The 21,306-nt window shown below is 37.7% G+C and overlaps 1 protein-coding gene across 2 annotated transcripts in view; it reads right to left on the reverse strand.

Moving 5' to 3' along the window:
- Nucleotides 1–14,573, reverse strand: part of ZC3H13 (zinc finger CCCH-type containing 13) — a 38,405-nt gene extending 23,832 nt beyond the window's left edge. The window contains exons 1-4 of one of the 2 annotated variants that reach the window (XM_041407199.1): nucleotides 14,058–14,573; nucleotides 13,510–13,619; nucleotides 7,942–8,053; nucleotides 1,646–1,754 (exon numbers count right to left, since the gene is read on the reverse strand). In XM_041407199.1, the coding sequence (XP_041263133.1) occupies nucleotides 1,646–1,754; nucleotides 7,942–8,053; nucleotides 13,510–13,619; nucleotides 14,058–14,174 (448 nt within the window). In that variant the 5' untranslated portion in view covers nucleotides 14,175–14,573. The remainder of the gene's footprint in view (nucleotides 1–1,645; nucleotides 1,755–7,941; nucleotides 8,054–13,509; nucleotides 13,620–14,057) is intronic. The other variant, XM_041407198.1, reaches the window with a different exon arrangement.
- Nucleotides 14,574–21,306: the final 6,733 nt, after the last annotated feature.

A 21,306-nucleotide genomic window follows, 5' to 3' on the forward strand; every position in this document is an offset into this window, starting at 1 on the left:
AAAGTAAATAGATTAGTAGACAATTTCTTATGAAAATACAACAATATCATTCAGCATACTAGATGCCAACTATAAATATTTCCATGACTTTTAAGCACTGCATGAATGGACCAAGGAATGAATGCCAAATTTCCTCTCCAGTTCTGTGTGCAAACCTGAAGTAATTCCAGTTAGTTCCATACAACCTGAAGCTCAACTCTTAAACTTCATTAAAAAGAACACCTCAACTTCTCTCATGGACATTCATCTGAGATAGCAAGGCAAACAAAGTAAACCACTTTATATTTAAATAAAAAAAATTAAAACTGTGTGTCTTCACGAGGAGTAAAAAGATGTAGAGCACTACTTAAGTGGGGAACTCACATGAAACAGATTCATATAGTGATGCACGATACTAGAGGGGTTTATTTAAAAGAGTGTCTTACAAATCAATTTATATACTTAATTAATTACATGTAAACACTGATTTTGAAATAAGAGAGAAGTTATGTATTAACCCTTTCACTGGATGAACATACACTTCAAGAGTTTACATATGATTTTACAACATTATCACTGTTTGGTTTTCATAGTAGAAAAAATGCTATTTCTCTCACTTTTTCATTAAGTTACGGACAGCTAATATCTTAAGCTTCCAACATGGCAACTGAAATCTTACTGAAAATTGAATTTATTCACTCTGTTTATATTAATTTTGTTTATGGCTATTTAAGTCTAATATTCAAAAAGCATTTTGGGAAAATATCTGTCAGAGCAAAGATGACTCCATCAAAAAGCTATTAGCTTTCACTCCCTTTATATATACAGGAACTACATAAAAGGTAGTTTCTTCATTGCAAATATATTCATTATATGTGAATTCCCTCATATGGGATCAGAATTGCCATTTTTTTCTCACAACATTGTAACTACTTCTGAAACACAGATGCTCAGAAAATTACAGTAACACCACAGTTCAGCAGAAGCTCCTGTAACATCACTATCAGGTCAACCTGGACTCTAACAGAAGTGAAACTTATGAGAGAAGAAAACTGCCAACAGCAACAATGAAACTTTTAGTAAGTACTAGAAGTCCTCCAAACCCAAAACCTCCTACCCATCAACTCATACAGAAGTGACTACAAAGGAAATGCAAGACACTTAGCATTCTTCAAATATTTTTAGAACACAAATATTTCACCAATGTCCACCTTCAACTGTTGTCATTCTAATGGAGACCTTGTTAATGACATTATGAATTATGCAATAAAAATGGCTGACTTTTGAATTCAAAGGAGTTACACTTTCTTCTCAGACTGACAGGTTCCAAAATTACTTTAAATGCAACTTGGATTCATCTAGTGACTTTAATGTGAAAGATTCACCACAGTGTAGACTATACCAAAATTCTTTGTTGCCTGAGTAGTCAAGAGGGGAGGGGAAAAAAAAAAAAAAAGCCTGTGTTTTTAAAGCTACTTGGTTTAACCACTGTAGCAGTCCAACTCAGGTAACTTCTTACCTCTCCTCAAAAAAAAAACCTCAAAAACTACTACTGCATGAAAGTATTCTGATTAGAAACCAAATCTTGAAGCATTCCACTTGACACACAGCTCAGAAATCTCACAGCTGTTTGAGGCATCAGAGGACTGCCACTTCAAATACGTACCTTCTCTATTTGTTTCCCAATCCCCATTTTCCTCTTCGCTTTCTGGTGTTCGTTCCTTTGTAATTTTGATATCCTCCTTTTCTCTATGTCTTCCTCGTGAGGACTCTTTCTATAAAGGGAAAAATGCCACATTAGAGTAAACAACTTTATTTTAAAAGAAGCCTGAAGAAGCAGGTGTATTTTACATGGTACTTTGGCTGGGGTTTTTTCATAGTACAAAAAGCATTTTCCCCTTTAGCTTGTTGAACAAATACCTTTCTAAACAAGCAGAGACTCCACAGGCTACATGTTCTAATGCAATTTCATATAATCAGAATGCAAAGAGCAGATGAGGAAAAGAGAAGAAAGGATTCATAAAATAAGACGGCTTAAAGGCAGGGCAAGAGTCAAGCACGTATCAGAGAATAAAGTTTAAAATACGCATCGAAAGAAGAGATTAAGTTCTAAAGACCAGAAGTTTAATGAACATCTAAAGAGTATAATTTTAACAGCCTGAGCAAGAATTCTCAGCTGTAAATAAGAATATTTATATGCAAGGCAGATGGGCCTCAGAAGTGGAACCATTTAACTCTTCAGAGGATAAAGAATGTGGAAGGGGAGAAGATAATAAATAAACCCAGAGATCCTTGGCTGGCAGAAGGGGAAAAATTCTAAAGCAACACAATCAAATCAAGTTCCATTGACAGCTTTGTGTTTGACTTTCACTGTCTCCAAGAAAAGTCTGTCTAATGCAGCAGCACCCATTTCCCATGTCCTGGGAACACCTAGGAAAGCCAGAGACTACCCATACAAGAAAAAGTGTAATTTCAAGTAATCTGATGTGGTGCTGCTCTTGTGCCCCTGCTAAATTCCAGTACAGAGCTACACAGTTGCACCTCTGCATCTGCTGAAGCAACATTCTCTGTGTGATGTACCTGGGCTCAAGTGGAATACAGGACAAAGTTTCTTCACTACTAGCAAAAGAAGAAAATTCAAGCTTAGAAGTATCTCAGGCTAATTTATTAAACAGGAAACAAGAACAGCAAAATCTGTCCCACAGCCCTGTTGTTCTCAGCTCACATAGTGCCCTCTTTTGTTTTTCTGGGGATTCTTTCATGCTGGTATGTGAGAGAAACACCAAGAAAAGGAGATGCCTGAGAATTTCACTAGCTATTCCTTATCGGGACTTAGATCTTGATTTAATTTAAAACCTTAATATCACCTTAGAAACACATTAAGGAAACAAAATAAAATTGCAGACAGTCACTCAAAAATGAGTAAAATGCAACTATTCCTTTTTATTCAGTAACAATGTTAAAAACTTATCTATAATTTAATGATGTAAATCTCTAAAATTATGCAGAAGGTCATAAGTTAATGAGTCGTGTTGGTTGCTGACATCAACTGCAGACAAGTCTACATCCACTAAGCCACTGTCCCAACATGTACTACAGACCACTAAGTCTAAGGGCCAGAATTCTATTATGCCCCAAAGCAAATTACTTTAAAAGAAAATTACTCTGATGCGATCTAATAATCTGTAAACATAACAAGCCTTCTCTGCAACCATTCTTTTCTTTCATAAGACTGTTATTTTTCTAGCCCACCCTCCATGAAGGCCACAGCCATACTACTGAGCTGTATACTTCTTCTATATACTTCAACTAAGTCCTATAACATAAACAAAACCATAATTTCTTAAATATGAATACTAGCTTCTATTAATTCAACACTACCTCTTACTAGCAAACTGAAATATGAACACTAGGACAACCTCTCTATGCTGATTTAAAAAAAATCTCCCAAAGACAATTCATCAAATACCTTGTCATCAAAGAATGTGCAGCAAGTCAATGCTTCAAGTCCAATTTAATAACCCATGTTAAAAATACTACACAACCTGCATGTATCATGCCTACCTCCTCAGACTTACAAGCCAATACAAGCAGCTTGCAAAAGCCTGTATTTCTCCTTTCAGAGGAAAGATTCAGTAGTGGCACAATCATATTTCTACAGAAGAACTGAGAACAAAAGCTATCAAACTAAATACCGAATATAGGGAAAGCATGGTATTTTACACTAAGGTTGTTCAGTTGTCAAGAAACAAGATTTTGACAACATTGCACCGTGAAAAACAAAAACCAGTTTAGAAACTGAGTATATTTTTCCTGGGGCATGTTAATCAAGAATTTAATTTATGATGGTTTAGAACACATACCTAATTTTTCTCACTGAAAAATCTTCAACACATTCCTTTTATTTTACTTGTTACACTTGTAACACATTTGATTCCCTCATACTATGGGAATGAAATATTTCCTTCATATTCTTACAGACCTTTTTTGTCTCTCCCTTAACAAGCCAAGAATAAAGTAAGTTGAGTTCCTAAAGGCCAATAGCATGACTGTCACTGGTACCTGAAGATGCTGTATATTCACTCTTGTTAACAACTTCTCTGCAGACTGAAAAAATGCCATTTACTAGATGAGAAGCATTACATTTACATAATTATATATTTATTTACTAAAAAACATTATAGTTTGTCTTAAGAGGAAATGATTTAGTAGACTTTGTCTATGCTGTTTTAGGTATATGCTAACAGCTAAACATAGCAGGTGTTGGGTAGATGTTTACAGTTTTATGTTGATGCTTAAGAGAGATGCCACATAAGAAAGGGAAAACCCATGACATTATGGCTGACTTCTCTGAGATTTTAATTTGATGTCTATTCAAGCTGAAGTTTGATGTCCCATGTGATCAGCACTCTACAGCACAAGACTTGACGTCTACTTGAATAAATTTCCCACTACTGCCAGAAAAGCCTGGCCAAGCACAAAAGGACTCATCCAATCTGTAAAACATGCTTCTAGCCAAGAAGTGTTACTTTGACAACACCGATGGAAAGAACAGAAGACTGATACAACCTACAATTCTTGCATTGCAGAAATCTCGGTTTCAACCTTATCAGGTTGCACATATACATGCAGCAGCAAAACAAACGTACTCCAAAGCACAGATTCCTTTAAACCTACAGTAAACTATGCATATTACAGCTACAACCTTTTCGGCAAGCACAGTTCTACTTTGCTCTAGGTATAACATCTTTGTAGTGTAAACTACTACCACGCTACAGAAATATATAAGTAAATGAATCTGAAGTTCCCCTGACATTAAGAAGTATTTGTTCCCATTTCAGAGATGGAAGACAATGCTGAGTCCTATTTCCAGTGGAAATAAAAGCTACAGTGACAAAATCCACAGATATAAAACAAGTGATACACATTCCTTACAAAAACCTTCCTAAATGTACGTTAAGCTCCTCCCACTGTTTCTCCCAAATCACACACACCTTCCACGTTAACACCTTAGGTAAGGCTTCATACACACCAATGTAACTGTCTTCTCATAATACGGTAAAAAATTTAAAATAAAATCTTCCAACTGAATATAATAACAGCAGGAACCTCACCTAATTATTTGTATAATGATTCATACATTACATACAGTGCTGAAGTAATTCCAAACACAAATCCAAGAAACATAAAAACAACTGAGTTTAATGTAGGTGTCCACATAACACAGCATAGTGTCACTGCAAATAGTATTACAAAGCATGAAGAAATAAAAAGGGATATAGTCTATAAACTGCCAGTATAGGAAGTTTCTTCCTAAATACATAGAGATTGTACTAGTTATGTCTCCAAAGAATAAAAAATCTCTTCTGAAAAGATTTTATACTAGTTATACTGTCTTAGCTTCTTGCAGAACCTATTCAACTTTGTGTGTCTATCTTCTGGCAAGCAGGCAGAATTGTTATATATAACATAAATAGCATTTCCCCTTGTTATTTTCAAATTTGCCACTCTTTCTACTGGGATAAAGTATGAATATGACGCATCTAACTCACATTCTCTCAAACATACATTATATGCATTCGTCCCATGTCCTTTCTTCCCTCCAGTTTATTTCTCACCTCTTTGCCCACTTCAAGAAGACCTTTGACTGTATTTTCTTGCATACAGGTGATGACAACCAAAGAGCATTTCAAAATGAAACTGGACCATGAATTTCTACAGCATATTATCAATCATTTTCTATTCCATTTTTATATACCTGAATGTTTGCTTCTACAACTGTGACTTCACTTGGAACACATGGTTTCATTGAGCTGTCCACAATAACTTATTTTTCTACTGCGTGGTTTCAGTTGCTTTTTAAGAACTCATTCATTTTTTGTTTTAAATACTTTCTTCGTTGTGCATTACCTTGCATTTGCCAACACCAAGTTTCATCTGCCATTGTACTGCCGAAAACTATCTTTCCCAACCCACATAGCATTCCTCAGACTTCAGTAATCCCAAGTACTGTTTTCAAATCTTCTGCAAAGTTTGACATTTGCGTTGTCCAACTTTTTTCTACATTCTTTATAGTTCTTTAAATGAATTACAATAGCATTCTATGTAATTCAATTTCAAATTAATCTAAAATTTTCCCCTTAGCTGACTTCTAGACCTAAAATACTATACCTTCTATTCTTTGACTATCTATACATATGCCTCAGAACTCTTGTTTCAAAACAGGTTTGACCTATGTCAGGCAGTTCTCTCTTAATCACTACTCTCCATCGAAGTTTCAGTCTAGTAGTCTGGTGAAGCACAGATTTTTGTCTGCAGCAATGTTTTGGACTGGTCTCTTTTTTTTTATTTTTAACCAAAATTATGGAACTTCTTATGGAACAAGCTACCTTTCATTACTTCAAAGTTTTCTTATCAAGCTCTGCTGATAACCCAAAAGCTTTAATAAAATATGGAAACACAACATATTAGATCCCCACCATAACAGCAGCTCTACCAATGGAGCAATATTTTCCTTAGCAGTTCAGTCACTTGAGTCTTCTGTCCTTTCAGATATCCTGGTTCTTTGCAAAGCAACTCTTGACGACTGTCCCTCTTCATCTATTTGCTCCAGAATATTTTCTTTGATATCCTGTATTTTGAGAGTTGCCTCCATGGAACTAAAACAAAAGTTCAGCTGTTTCCTCAATCTTCCATTTTATGAGATTGAAGCAGAGCATTTTTTACTCTGCTGTGTGCTTAATCTATAAATAATTCTTTGATATGTTAACACTAATTCTCCAATTCCTTTAGATTCTTGCTTCCAGTTCACTTTCACTTGGGTTTTAGTTGTTTAGAAGTATTTTATTATTGTATTAAGAGAACACTATAAAAAGCAAGGTTAACTAATCAAAAGTAAGAATTACATCAAAATTAGAGTTGCACCAGAAGTTACAGCAAATTTTTAATGACGGTTGGAAAAAAAAATTTTCCCACCAACCATGTACTCAATAACTGAACAGTTTATTCAAACTATTAGAAAATAAAAGAAACACATTTCAGTAAAAAGATTGAGACTTTACAAAAATTAACAGCAACTGAAAACATGATTGGAAGGTAAGCCATTCTGTTCAATTTAATGATAGCAGCTGCTGCTGATTTATTTACAGCTGACGTAAAAGATTTATTTTACACAACAAGTAGGAACAGACCAAGAGGAAATGACAGAACATTGTCAATACCTGCAGAAGCAAAACTGATTTTTTACAAATAAAACCTTTTAAAAATATTCATATAAAGATGGTCTTAAACATGGTGCAGGAACACAGTGGTGCTACTGCTACATAGGTACAGGGTCACACTACGAACTCTATCCCTACTTGTTTGTAACATCAGAAACAGATAACACAATTTAAAAATAATTAAATTTCGATATTTGAGGGCCACAGGGTTGCAGAAAGATGTTTACAAAATAAGAACAATAATGAATTTTTTGCAAAATCCATTAATTAAGCAGTTGGGGTGCCTGATGAGTACGTGAGGAGGAAGGCAAAATGAACCAGCACAATCGTAACTGCATGGTTTCATCAAAAGCAAATTTGCAGTGAACAACTTAAGTCGGGATGCATGAATAAGTGTTGGGGGAAAAATAGTGGACGACTGAAACAATGGTTAGTACACTTTCTTGGTAATAATTAAAGAGTCTGCACTGTTATTAAATACCTGTTTATCAGTATTTGTAACACATTTTAAGTCTGTGGGGTTTATAAAATCTTTGGGAACCAAGACACCAGAAAGCACTACAAAATTGCAAAACAGTACAATTGTTAAGACACTTCATAACAAAAAATGTGATATGCTATGTACAGAATGATCAGCTCCTTAAAACATTTTCAATATTACAAGTCACAGCGATAATGTTTCTATGACATACTGCCCAATTGTTACTGAGGGGTTCTGGAGTTCTGCAAACTCCACTCTTACCCTAACAGGAGAGGATGATTCCTCTGTACTTCGTTTCTGTGGCTCTGCCTCAACATCTTGACGTTTGTTCTTCATTCTTTCCCGAAGATCTCCAGTGGGTCTTTCTGGTGACCTGTATAATACAGAAACATAATATAACCAGTTCTATGGGACTATTTTAAAAGGAATATTATCTGTCTTTCAATTATTATTTTATTAGTATATCCAGAAAAATCTAAACCTCCCACTCAAGAGGCAAGGTGGATGAGTAAGAAAATATTCCATTCTAAAGGGCTTAAGCATTATAAAAACCCCAACCCTTTCAGAAAGTCAAGAAAGACTTGACTCTAAGAAGAAAAATTATTTGTATGTGTATGTGGCATTACTCAGTTACTACTCTAGATCAGCTTCCCATCCAGAATAAATAACCTTTTTCTGACCATCATGCAGATGTTTCACAATCACTCCTACCAAATATTTGAAGATTTAGCCTTTTCCTAAGCCACAACAATTTTTATATATATTACATAAATATAAGTGTCTCTCTATATATATTACATATATATATATGTAAAATTGCAATTAATGCAGAATCAAACTACTTTAGACTAGCAATGACAGTCACAAAGAAGCACAACTCTGAATGTGGATGAAGTCTGCAAACAGAGATAACCTAAGCACCATCCTCCCATGGTCTAGGTGAGGCTGCTACACAGGAAAACACTGCTGCAAGACCATGAAGCAGAAATTAACTCTTGGAGGCCTCTTCCATTTTCCATCTTGCAATAATTTTATTATTTAATTACAAAATACTGGATGAACGCTGCTAGTCATGCACCTTTACAATATAGTTTCTGTGAAAGACATTACTGTGATGTGGGAGGAGGAACGTCCTACACTACTATAATTCCGTCACCTCTTAGTGTGGATTCATGAGTTCATTCACCCCTTATGTGTCACAAGAGAACACCCACTGCATTGCTGAGGCACTGGCACAGGTTGCCCAGAAAAATTGTGGATGCCCCATCTCTGGCAGTGTTCCAGATGTTCTCTGGCAGTGGAGGGGGCTCTGAACAACCTGGTGGAGTGGAAGGTGTCCCTGCCCATAGCGGGGGGGGTTGGAACCAGATGATCTTTAAGGTCCCTTCCATCCCAAACCATTCTGTGATTCTATGATTCAAACAAATTCCTAAGCTAAGGGAATGCAGCAACTGTTGCAGATGACTTTTCAGCTGAAGAAAACAAATTTTCTCTTCATATACACTGGTTTTGATACCGAGTTTAGTACTTCTGTGATGGCTGCTAGCTGTAATTATAGTAGAGTCTTCTGTGAAATGGTTGTATACAAGTACTACATCTGTGCCTATCAGTTCATACTAAAGAATCACAAAAAGAAACTAATGCTGTCTTTTGATTAGAAAACTTATATGTAATATATGAATAATGAAATTTGAGTTTCTTTTTTTTTTTTCAGAGTAAGTTTCCATTGAGAAAATAACTTCTCCCACTCTTCCTGTCACATTATACATAAAGGGTAAGCTTTCACTGTCAATGCATACAAAAATGTAATCTAATACCATTTCATTTTCAATCTGCACATATTTGAAAAAGTCTTTTTTCTCAATGTCCTCCTCTGCACCTTAATTCTTTAAACTGCATCACAGAGTTAAATGTATGAGAACCTATACAGACAAAGATCAGTGACTGCTCCCAATTTTTAATGCATTTAATTCTCCATGAAATTTTAAGTACGGGTTAATCTAGATCAGAGGAAACGTACAGAAGAGTAAAGCTCTGCTTTTTTCACCACTAAGGATCAAATAATAGCCAGCATACAAATATAAATAAGTTATCTTCTTTGCATGCGTGACTATATGATCTTTAAAGTGTCTGGATTTAGTAAAGGTTATAATTCAAGGTATTTTTCCCCTCCCGCCATATTAAAAAGGTAATTCTTTGCATTACTAACACTCTCTGAAGCATTCCAACCATCAGCTATCTCAACAAATAAACTGTCTTTCAGCACTGAAGTGCAATTCAACACTAGGTATAATATATTATTTAAAATATTAATTTTTAATAACATTTAAGCAACAAATACAAAGGATTTGGATTAGTGAAACTGAAAATTAAGCTAAAAGGCAGAAAGATCATCAATAATGTATTTCTAATATTGTTCTCTGAGAGGAATACCTTCAGGAAAAAATCCCATTAGCTGAAGGAGAAAGTAAGAGAACATGCACTGAGTGCAGCTCATGTCCCTTACAGAGTGACATCTGACATTCTAATATTTTTTGTTCTTAAGTTACAGGCTGGAGTAAAAAACGAAGTATCCAAACCATTTTACCCTCAATCAATACATTTTTTGTTCCCTCCCAAGCTGAAAAAAAAGGTATTGCGCTAAAGCATTATTCAAATGTACTTAAATATTATAAAAGCTATGAAAAAAACCCACAGAAATTTAAAAGGTACACGTTCAGGGCTCAGGTTTGCTGGACAATTTTTTGTTTGGTTTTGCTATCACTGGGTCAGCTTTTTTCAGCTTTAGGAGAACACCAAAGCAAAGTCGTGGTAATCACCCTCTCTTTCCCCAAAGACATCATAACCCTCCAGAAACTCTAATAAAATAAGACTGACAATTAGCCAAATTATAAGAAATAATTATTCAGGAAGCCATGACTGTTTTCAGATGCTTTGGCTGAATGTGCAGAAAAACAAGCTGTTCTACTAGCTGATTTTTCTTTTATGTGTACCACAGCTTCATTTGTACACACCTTTTCCCCAGCCCACTCCAAAAGGGATCTTTGGTTATTCCAGGTCATGCTCACTACTGAACTTCAACACATCACGACAAATTACCTCTGCAGCTTCACATGATGTAGCTAGACTGCAACTGCCAGAACCTTTTACACAAAAGGCATTATGCAATTTCTTTTTAATATTTTGAACTGGGCCCATCTTTTAAATACAGCCTAAAATGAAGAATTTCCTCATTTCAAATTTTAAGGCAGTTAAATGATTTTAAACAACATTACCTCCTGCAACAGTTCAGTTCACAATGTTCAACAGCATTTAGGAAATGCACATTCCTAACAGTGACTTCATTTGCTCCTGTACTTCTTACAGTGTCAGGAACAACTATCCAGCAACAGGCATACCTTGCAACACACCTACCCGAGGATATCGCTGTGTGCCTGTGTGAGAGCACACGTGTGCATAGAGGCAGATGACCAATATTTGTATATTATGTACACATTGTAACTGCTCAAGAAACACTGCCATGTTTTCCAGTTTCCCATATCTGAAACTTTCAAAATCCATACATTCTTTCCTAGTATGACTGCTGGCCTGGTTTGGTTTTTAAATGCAGTCTGATCATCCCAAATAAAGAGGATCAGTCAGACTAAGAAAAGGGCCCAGCAATGGCACAGATCACAACAATTACATGAAGGAGCCAGCCAGGAAGCTGCCAAACAACTAACCAACAATCTACAAGTGCAGAAAGAGCAAAATTACTCATGGGATGGCATGTTTACACACAGCTCTTAGTTAGCTTCTCCTTAATTCTGATATTGGGAAGACTGGCAGGTCTAATACTGAATTCTCAATACTATCATCAGTTAAGCTTCATATAAAAACACATTAGGTTTTATTTTTATAGCAAGATTAAAATTCATGCTGTGAGAGGCAGCATTAGTGCTAAAATGGAACAATCTTTATCATACTTCAGAATCAACTTTTCCTACTGTCTGCTGATGTTTTGAAATATGGGAGGCATTAACAACAGGATTGACTGCAGGCAGGTATGGAACTTGAGGCAGAAGGTATGAAGAAACAAAGGCAGCAAGACATGCTTCGTCCTACCCAGCTCCTTGCAAAGCAGATGAGACTTCCCTGGCAGGCGTGACTGAACACATGCAGACACGCTGCCATTTTGCTATCCCAGACACCTGAACAAGAATATTGCTTTAACTGAACTGATGCAGAAACAGCATTAGTTTGGCTTGCCTGAAGCCAATAAAATTGCATTTGAAATGCCTGGATAACATTTGTGAAAATCTCTCTAATGTTAAATGGCATGAAAATGCCACCATTTTATTATGTATACCTTTGTACACCATTTTATTATGTGTATCTTATGTACCACTTTTCCTATGCCTGGCCAAGAGCTATTAGTGGAAAATTTTGAAGACAGGCAGAGCTCTTTCATTTGTCTGTTTTGGGGACTGTGTGGGGGTGGTGGGCTTCCTCCCCCTTTTTACTTTTAAAAACGCCTTTATTAGATGCTGAATGTGCCAAGCAAATAAGCAGGAAGGCTTGTCCTTTGACTTTTCATATAGTCCTAGTAAAAAAGTTAGCAATAAGAAGAAGGAAATCAACATTTTTCTTAAATGTCAGTGGTGACAGTGAAGCAGAAACACATCTTTAATCATTAAAATAAATGTCACTTTTCTTCAAATGACCAAGCAGAACTACGCACTGAGTGTTCCAAGCACTGAGAGCAAGGAGAAAGTGACATTTTAACGGTTTTAAAATTTAATCCCTCACAGAAAATCACTGTATTCATTTAGAACATTCAGCACAGAACAGAGTAAAATTTTTTTACACACCAAAAGCAACATTAAACTCAGTATTATGTATTTTGTATCCCAGCTGCTACCACCTCACAAGCAATAGAAGATCAAACAAGCAAAGTCAAAATCATCCTAAGAGCAAGCCATATGAATAGGAAAAAGAACCAAACACAGAACTCTAACCTCATGCCAACCTTCCTTTTGTTGCCTTACTCTTGGATGCTTCAGTGTGCCCATCCACAATCTATAGGTAATATTGGCATTATGAAGGACAGCTGTTTGTAAATTGTGAAGCCTTCACGGAAAGAGATACTATGCTAAAACCATAACATCTTTCTGTCATTTATAGAAAGAACACTACAAGCTTACTGCCATACTTGGTTTCAGTTAAGTTAGATGTTATGCCACACAAGCGACAGTTGAAAAAAAAAATTAAATTTTAGAAACATACAAAGAAACACATAATAAAAAATATTCTCTTTTGAAAAATCAGGTAACTTTTTTGATCTCTCCCTACAATACAGGACATTTTTCAATATCTGACAGATAAAGTCACAAAGCCATGTTTTGAAGAAAAGTGTTTTCTCACAACATAAGAGAAACAACAGACATTTATCACGCAACATTGCAAAGGCAGAAGGGCTGTGAGTGTGAGCACTGCTGTAATTGCAAACCAGCATTTTAGTACAGGACAGAAAAGTATACCAGAAAGCTGCAGTGACACTAAGCCAAAACAAAATGTACTAAGGTACTTGAACTTCCCATTTCAAGTAAAATACAGTTAATCTGCATCCAATCGACTATTCATTTTTTAAAGCTGTGTACACACAAAAATCCTGCACATTGCCAAAATAATTGTTTTAAGCAGCTTCATAAGGCAATTGGTTATTGATATAACACACAATTAAGCACACCACAGCATCTGACTTAAAAAAAACCAACAAAACAAAAGACAGAGTTGCAAAAGCTATTTTCCTACAGCACGTGAAGAATTCAAAGTGAGTTCTTGATTTACCTTCTATAACTGCTGCTATAGCCTTTACCTCGTGGTGAAGGGCCATGTACGAATCTACATGTGTTCCCATAGAGGCAGTTGCCAGTCTTCAGCCAGTTACGGCACTGTGTCTAAGAGACAGACATTACTGGGTGAATTTCACACTCCTTTCTGGAAATTCCATTGGTGTGAGTGTGGCAGAACAAACAAATGACTCCACATTAAGTCCCGTTTATCTGTAATTTCTGTCCACCAGTAATATAATTGATTAAAAAAATAATCAACAAAGATCATCAGGTCTGGCAGAGAAAAATTTAGGTTGGTGGAAATATTATTAATATGCACACTACTACTGCTCCATCCAGAAGCTGGCATAACACACGGTATTTGAAAATTCTAGTATTAGCGTGTTGAACACCCATGCGTTAAAAAGAGTTCTTTTCACCTTTACTTAACCTCAGTAACATCTGAGCATTTGGTGCTTGTGAGCTACTCTTTTCCCACCATATAAATCCTGGAAAAGAAGATGCTGGGATGGGGAGGAAAAGAAGAACATTTTTACAACTCACCTCTGCAGTACTTCCAGTGCTGGGTCCAAGCCTTTCAAACACACTGGGTCTTCGGGATGTGCTATCGGATATGGTCTTGGTATTTTCCACTGTGACCTTCCTTCTAATTTTTGACATTTTGTACTACTTCAACCAAAAAAAAAAGCAAAACTGTAAAATCCTTCAGTTTGGGGCTATTGACACTGAACTCACATGAATAAAATAGTATGAAATACATTGCAAGAATTGCTGCAGAGGTGATGAAGAAAGAAAAATAAGTGAGTGAAATGTATCTAATAACACGGAATGCTTCTGACTTGAACTAGTCAGCTGAACACCAGTAATGATAATTTTTCATTTCATTTCATGATCTGCTTTGGATTCTTCAGCTTCCCCTTGGGAAAGATCATATGACATGTTATTCATTTAGGCAGCAAACACCACACAGGACAGATGCTTTCTTTCTTTCATCGTGCTTTTTTGGTGCATGAACTCAAGTGACTTAAAGTGAACAGAACCTTTAATGTTATGTCACCAACCTCTCAGAAACCAGTTTCAACCACCATAAACACCTCCCAGTTGTGAAACAAATTTTTAAAAAATGAGAGCTTTATATTTTTCCCCCTTTTTGTGTATGACAACCTACTGAAAGCCATCTTGCTATCATCCACAGCCTGTGTTTGTTATCAGTCTGATTTCTACAACTATTTGGAATTACACGAGTTTAGGAAAAAAAAACAACTCAATGATGATGCACTTCTTAATCTGCTCAAAAAGTAGCTCCTTCTCATTAAGAAAAACAGATTTGAAAGGAAATACAGCATAACTGATAAACAAGAAGTCACCATTTATCTTACCTGAGAAAGGAAGGAGTTATAGTGAAAAAAACCCCAAACCATATTTAAAGAAAAAAAAGGAGCATCTATTTTTAGCACTACAGACAGATTGTACAAAAAGGGCAAAATGGGCCTCAAAAACTGATCTCAATTCTTTACATTCTACTTGATGAAAACAAAAATAAAATCAATTTGGGAACATCTGCCAGGTGCTCAGTAACTTATATACAGCTCAAAACCACACCTCTTTGTTGCACTGCAATGTACCATCACTCTCATTAATCAGCAGATTATGATTAGCCAAACACTAATCTCCTACCCTTCTGCTCCTAAGCACAGCACACATCACCACATTTAGAACACACACACACAAACTATCTCATACACAAACAGGTTACAAATGACAAAGTTCATCCATAAAGCCAGAATAATACACATCTAAACTAGCTTCCACCAGAGAGGTAGAATACACATTTAATACACATTTAATACAATTTAATACACATTTTCCCCATCTGATCAGCAATATGTTCCCACAGTACCCATATGGTAAGGTTACATTTCAGAGAAACAAAATATTATCATGTAAAAACGTGGACACTTCATTATCTGAACCCTACAGTTATTTCCATGACAAGATTTCCCTAGGAGTCTGACACCTGTGCATTTTCTACAAACAAAATGCTGTGTTGAAGCTCTTGTGAAGCACTTGAGTGCTTTTATAAACAACAGAAGAAAGTTTACACTGTGTATTTGAGATTTCTCAGTAGACTCTGCTCTACTGACTCCTACTCCAAGTCTCTGATTATCTGAAGAATTTTATCTCATAAAAAAGGTTCAGATAATCAAGACATTAACCAAGATGTTCAGGGAGGGTAGAAGTTAACCATACGGTGTATACCAAACATTAAAAACAATGGTTAACATCAATTAGTGGAAGCAGACAGTCAAACATTAGAATTTCCAGTAGTATGAAATTATTTGGGTTAGTAAGAACTGTGGAGAACAGATATTTCCAGAAAGATCTAATTGAATTAGAGAATTGAGTAATACAATAGCAGATGAAATGCAAATAAATATAATGCAATGCACACAAGGAGAAATGATTTTGTCTAAATATTTGATGAGACCAAATTAGTCCAGTCTTCTGAGAAAAATAATTAGGAGTCATTGTGGACAGCTCAATGTGCAGCAATAGTTAAAAAGTCTGACAGGATAAACCATTAAAGTTAGAAAGCAAAACAATACCACATCTCACCTAGCTGAGCACCCTTCCATTTCAGGATTCTCACAGAATTTCAGAAAAAAGCTACTAAATTTCTACAGTTTCACAGAGTCACAGTCTTTCAGTAGAAGATATAAAAATCAACTGACACATGCAAAAGCATTTTTAATAAGGCAATCATATAACAAATGCCTAATTTGGATTAAATATTTACAGTTAAAAGAGCCATATCTGAAATAAAAAGTTAGATAAATGACACTGGCAATGGCATAGGGAGAGGGCTCAACACATGAAGGACAGATGAGTCTAATACACAAATACACACTGACATCGTAGCAGCATACAGAAAAATCACATTCATTTTGCCTCAATTCCAATGTACTTTTATTTTCAAAGAAACAGAGGCAAAACTTTCATTTTAAATGTTAATTTTTACGCAGCATGTAGTCCATTTTTGGAATTAACTTGTATAGGAAGTTATGATGATGACTAGCTTAAAAGGATAGTTACAAACATGGAGAGGATGAAGAGGCAACATCGTCCTAACTGAACAGATAATTTAATTCCAACCGCCTTTTTTCCCCTGTATTGTTGCAGACAGAAAATAAGAAGAATACCATTCAACTCTAAATCTTCTAAGGTTTGTAAAACCCCCTCTTTAAAAAAACCAAAACAACTTAAAATGAGAAACAAAAACCTGTGCTATTTCAGGTAGCAATCTGTCAATTCCAACCTCATAGACTGGCCCATATCTAGCAGTTTGCAATTAACAACAGATCCTTTATTAACAGAAGAGTTATTTCATGACAGATTGCTCTAAAGAAACAAACCCGGCATGCCATGAGTGCAAAGCATATTATTTCTGTATGCACATATTGTCACACGAGGGCCTCGCTCATGTAACAAGAACTGCAATTCCACTGCTCAGCGAATACAGATGTTGTCAAAGGCTGCAGGATTAGAGTCCAGACACATGATCTTGAGGCAAACTGAGGAATTTCACTCTGTCAAACAATGCATTTCAGAGACTGTGTTCGCAAATGCAGTCAGTCCCATTTTCATTCTTTGAGGACTACGTTAGTTGGAAAAATAGAGACTATTAAAACAGTACTGAAAATCTCAGATGGATAATGACAGGTTTTTTGTTTCTGAGAAGGTTCCTTGCTCATAAACAAGTATTGTAAGGGGAAAAAATTACATGTTTAATTTCCAAATTTCTCAGACTGCACATTAATGGGCAACCAAAAACAATTTAAATGGAACATCCCATAAAGATTCCTCTTCAGAAGCATTTTCACCTTCTGCTGTTTTACCACTGATGATCACAGCCCTGCTATCAATCCCACGCTGATGGCCAATGCAGTGACTTTCCATCAGATGTCTGTGCCTCTGAATTACCATCTCCTTATCAAACACTAATGGGGGATTAGACAGCTGTGAGTACCAGCGTGGACTGAGCCCTAAGCACTCTCAACATTTCAAATAATTACTAACAGGATTTAAAAAAAATTAAATAATTTCTAAGTAGAATATTATGCACTTCTCTATTTCAGGAAGATGACATCGCACTGCTGACTCTGCTTAGGGGCACTGAACTTTCTGCTACTTCTGAAACAGAATGAAGTTTCTGAAACTAAGCAAAGTAAAACTTTTATCTTCCTAAAATAATTTTAAACCTAAAATTTCAACTGCAAATTATCACTTTTCCATGCATAAATAAGATCCATGACAACCTTTAAAATAAATCAGAAATACCATAACACTAGTATAATTCATTCATGGATACATCTATGTTATTCTTCAAAGGAAGTAACTTTCCCAGGGTGAGAGACAATCTGTTAATGACATTAATTACACTAGCATTTGAAGGAGAACATATTACAGTGTTATTTACATGAATCATCTAAAATGTGACAGACTTGAGAGAAGTGAGTGCACTATTAAGCACTGACCAATGAACTGGAATCCATGAGGGATGATATGATTGACAGCATTCACTGAAATCCTGAGGGGTTTTTTACCAATATTTCTTCCATTTTGGTGTCAAGCATGCTTAACATTTTTCTTCAAAATCAATGTGATACTACGCAAGTCATAATCAAGAGATATCTGAAATGCCTGGTTTTCTGTCAGAAAAACCTAATTCAGCCACCTGAAAAAATGAATCCTGAAGGATTCTACTGGAAAACTTAAAACTGAGATGTAACAGAACAAAAGCAAAGTTCAAAAACAAGAAAACATTTAGGGAGATTAAAAAAATCTCTTTAGGAAGTCCAAGACATCACTCATAAGCATGTCAATGTCTGCGCATGCACACCACACCACACACAAGCTACACACAACGTCACTTCAGAAAATCCTACCTGTGAGGAGATAAATAATATGCCATTTCAAATAACAAGTGAAATTATTTCAAAGTCCTACAGATGTTCAGACACAAACTCATAATTAACACTCCTAGATAAACTAAATACATGTTGAAAACTGAGTAACAGCTTTTTGAATGGTTCCCTGCACTTTTTAAAATTAAGAGCTTTTACCTGAAAGTATTTTGGGTCCTATTACAATGTTAATATTTCCATATCACATCGCTAATAAAATAGCGATATTTGAAGAAGCTCCATGGGTTTACTACCTAAAAATATTACTAAAAATGGTAAAATACATTCATAATGAACTTTCCAAAAGAGCAGTCAAATACTCACACAGAGAAGCCTGTTTGACACAAAACTAGAAATTAATCCAAATTGAAAAGCTCCTTGCTGGTAACCCATCACCACAGTAACTTGAACCTACTCCTATAATTTCATATACGATATTCTCCATTAGTAGCAATAAGCAACTGCTAATTATGCTTGCACAAGTATAAAATCATGGTTGGCTTTCCACAGGTGAATAAAAACATCAGGCCCCAGTACCACGTGAGGAAATAGAGAGTATTCCATGCGTTGTCTAACAAAGTCTTCATCCTCAAAGAAGTATTTCCCAGACTAAAGGACAGTCTGTGAAGACTGGCGTGGACAGGTCCAAGTTTACTCTGCCACATTACCTCCAATCTGTGAGCTGGATGAGCACATCAGCGTCACTCTCAGCACACCTGCTGAGAAGCAGGGTGCATAATCTCCGGCACAGCCACATAAAGCCACACGTCTTTAGTTTCCAGGTGCATTGGCCGTCTGTCCACGCCCGCCTGCACAGAGGAGCCGTGAGTGTTTCCTCACCAGCCCAAGATCCCTCAAAGCGCTGGCTGCTAGCTCACTGAGAGCCAAACAGCTGACCTTCAAGCACTCTCGCAGAAGGTTGACAAGAAATCAACGGTGGAGTGAAACCCACCGAGAAGCCAAAGGCGAGGCCCTAAGTAGACCACTCACAACACACTAACCCAACGTGCCCGGCTACAAGTTCTGGAAGGGATGGGAGTCAGCTCCAGGCGCTACCTGAAGGAATGGTGATGCGTGAATTTATACAAGCGAAATTAGTAGTCCCTCTTGAGCACATAGGGCGGAAACTATTTTACTGCCAGAAAGTGGGAGAAGAGCACTACAGAAGTGGAAGAAAAAAAAACCCAAAGAAAACCAAAATCCAACCAAACAAACCCACGATCAGGGCACACCCGACTATACGGGAAGCAGACTCCAGCACGACCACCGCCTGACGGACCGGCGCCCGGGGCACACGGCGGGATGGCGCCTGGGGCCTTCACCCCACCCTCCTCGGGGAGCCCCCGTGCGCCCCCGGCCGCGCACCAAGCCGGGCGACAGCGCGGCCCTTCCCAGCCGCAGCGCTCCGCAGGCCGAGCGCGCCCGAGGCCCGGCGGCCACGGGCCTGGGCCGGGGGAAGCCGTCGGGGGAGCGCCGCCGCCGCCACCGCCTCCGCGCGCCCTTCCCGGCGGCCCTCGCGCCGCCCGCGCCGCCGCCGATGATGACGACGATGACGACGGCGGTGACGTAGCAGCTAGGAGGGCGGTGGCGGGAAGGGCGGAAGCGGCGGCGCCGCCATCTTGGGGAGGGCGGGGCAGGCTGCCGGCTCCGCCTCCCGGGTGTGGCAGCGGGGGCCGGAATTCCCTGAGGGGTGGCGGAGGGGACTGGGAGTCTTTAGCCTGGAGAAGGCTCGGGGGTGACCTTATCGCTCCCAATAACCGTCTGAAAGGAGATTTAGCTAGGTCTTCTCCCTGGCAACAAGTAACAGGACGAGAGCAGCTGTTATTAAGCTGCACCAATGGAGGCTCAAGTTGTACGTGAGGAATAAAATTCTTTACACAACAAGTAACAGGACGAGAATAGCTGTTACTAAGCTGCACCAATGGAGGCTCAAGTTGTACGTGAGGAATAAAATTCTTTACAGAAAGGATGATTAAACATTGGAATGGATGCCTAGGGAGGCGTGGAATCACTGTAGCTGGAGGTATTTAGGGAAATACTACTGTACGTGACAGTGCCCTGGTCTAATTGACAGGGTGGTGTTGGATTGTAGTTTGGACTCGGTGACCTCAGAGGTCTTCTCCAACCTCAATGAACCTGTGTTTCCATGAGCTTCAAATAGAACAGGTTGTTCAGAGCCCCATCCAACCTGTCCATAAATGTTTCCAGGGATGGAGCATCCATCACCTCTCTTGGCAACCTGTGCCAGTGCCACACCACCCTTACTGTAAAAAAAAACTTTCTTAATCTAAACCTGCCCAATTTTGGTTTAAAACCATTGTCCCTTGTCCTGCCAAGTTGCAGTGGAGCAGCCCCTGGGCACTGCCACTTGGGGGTTTGGCCACTCGTGTGCCCTCGCCCGGCTGTGACTGCCCTTCCTGTCACACAGGGGACGTGGTAAGTAGGGTTGTTCTCTTGCAATGAAATCCTGTAACAACACAAATTACCTAAATGGGGGAATCTCTTCTGTGGATGGAGTCTGCCCAGCGTGCCCTGTGTCAGTCAGAGACCCTTTCACCTGGAATTCCCACTATCTAGTGGGACGTGTGTGCTTTTTTCCCTCCCCTTACACTGCACTCTATTATACTTGTGATGCAGAGAGCTACCATTGCAGATATAGGTACATAAGTATGGCTGAAAAACCTGATGTGGTCTAAAATACAGGGGGTGCAGTCATTCTGGGGTTTTGCCTATATACAAAGAATTTTAATAAAGGAGCAAGCTTTTTTTTTATTACATTTTCGTAAGTAATCTAAGTGCAGTCATGCTGGAATAAATTATATTCAACA

Source organism: Onychostruthus taczanowskii, unplaced genomic scaffold (genome assembly GCF_017590055.1).
Source record: "Onychostruthus taczanowskii isolate IOZ18803 unplaced genomic scaffold, ASM1759005v1 scaffold26, whole genome shotgun sequence".
Classification (NCBI taxonomy): Eukaryota; Metazoa; Chordata; class Aves; order Passeriformes; family Passeridae; genus Onychostruthus; species Onychostruthus taczanowskii.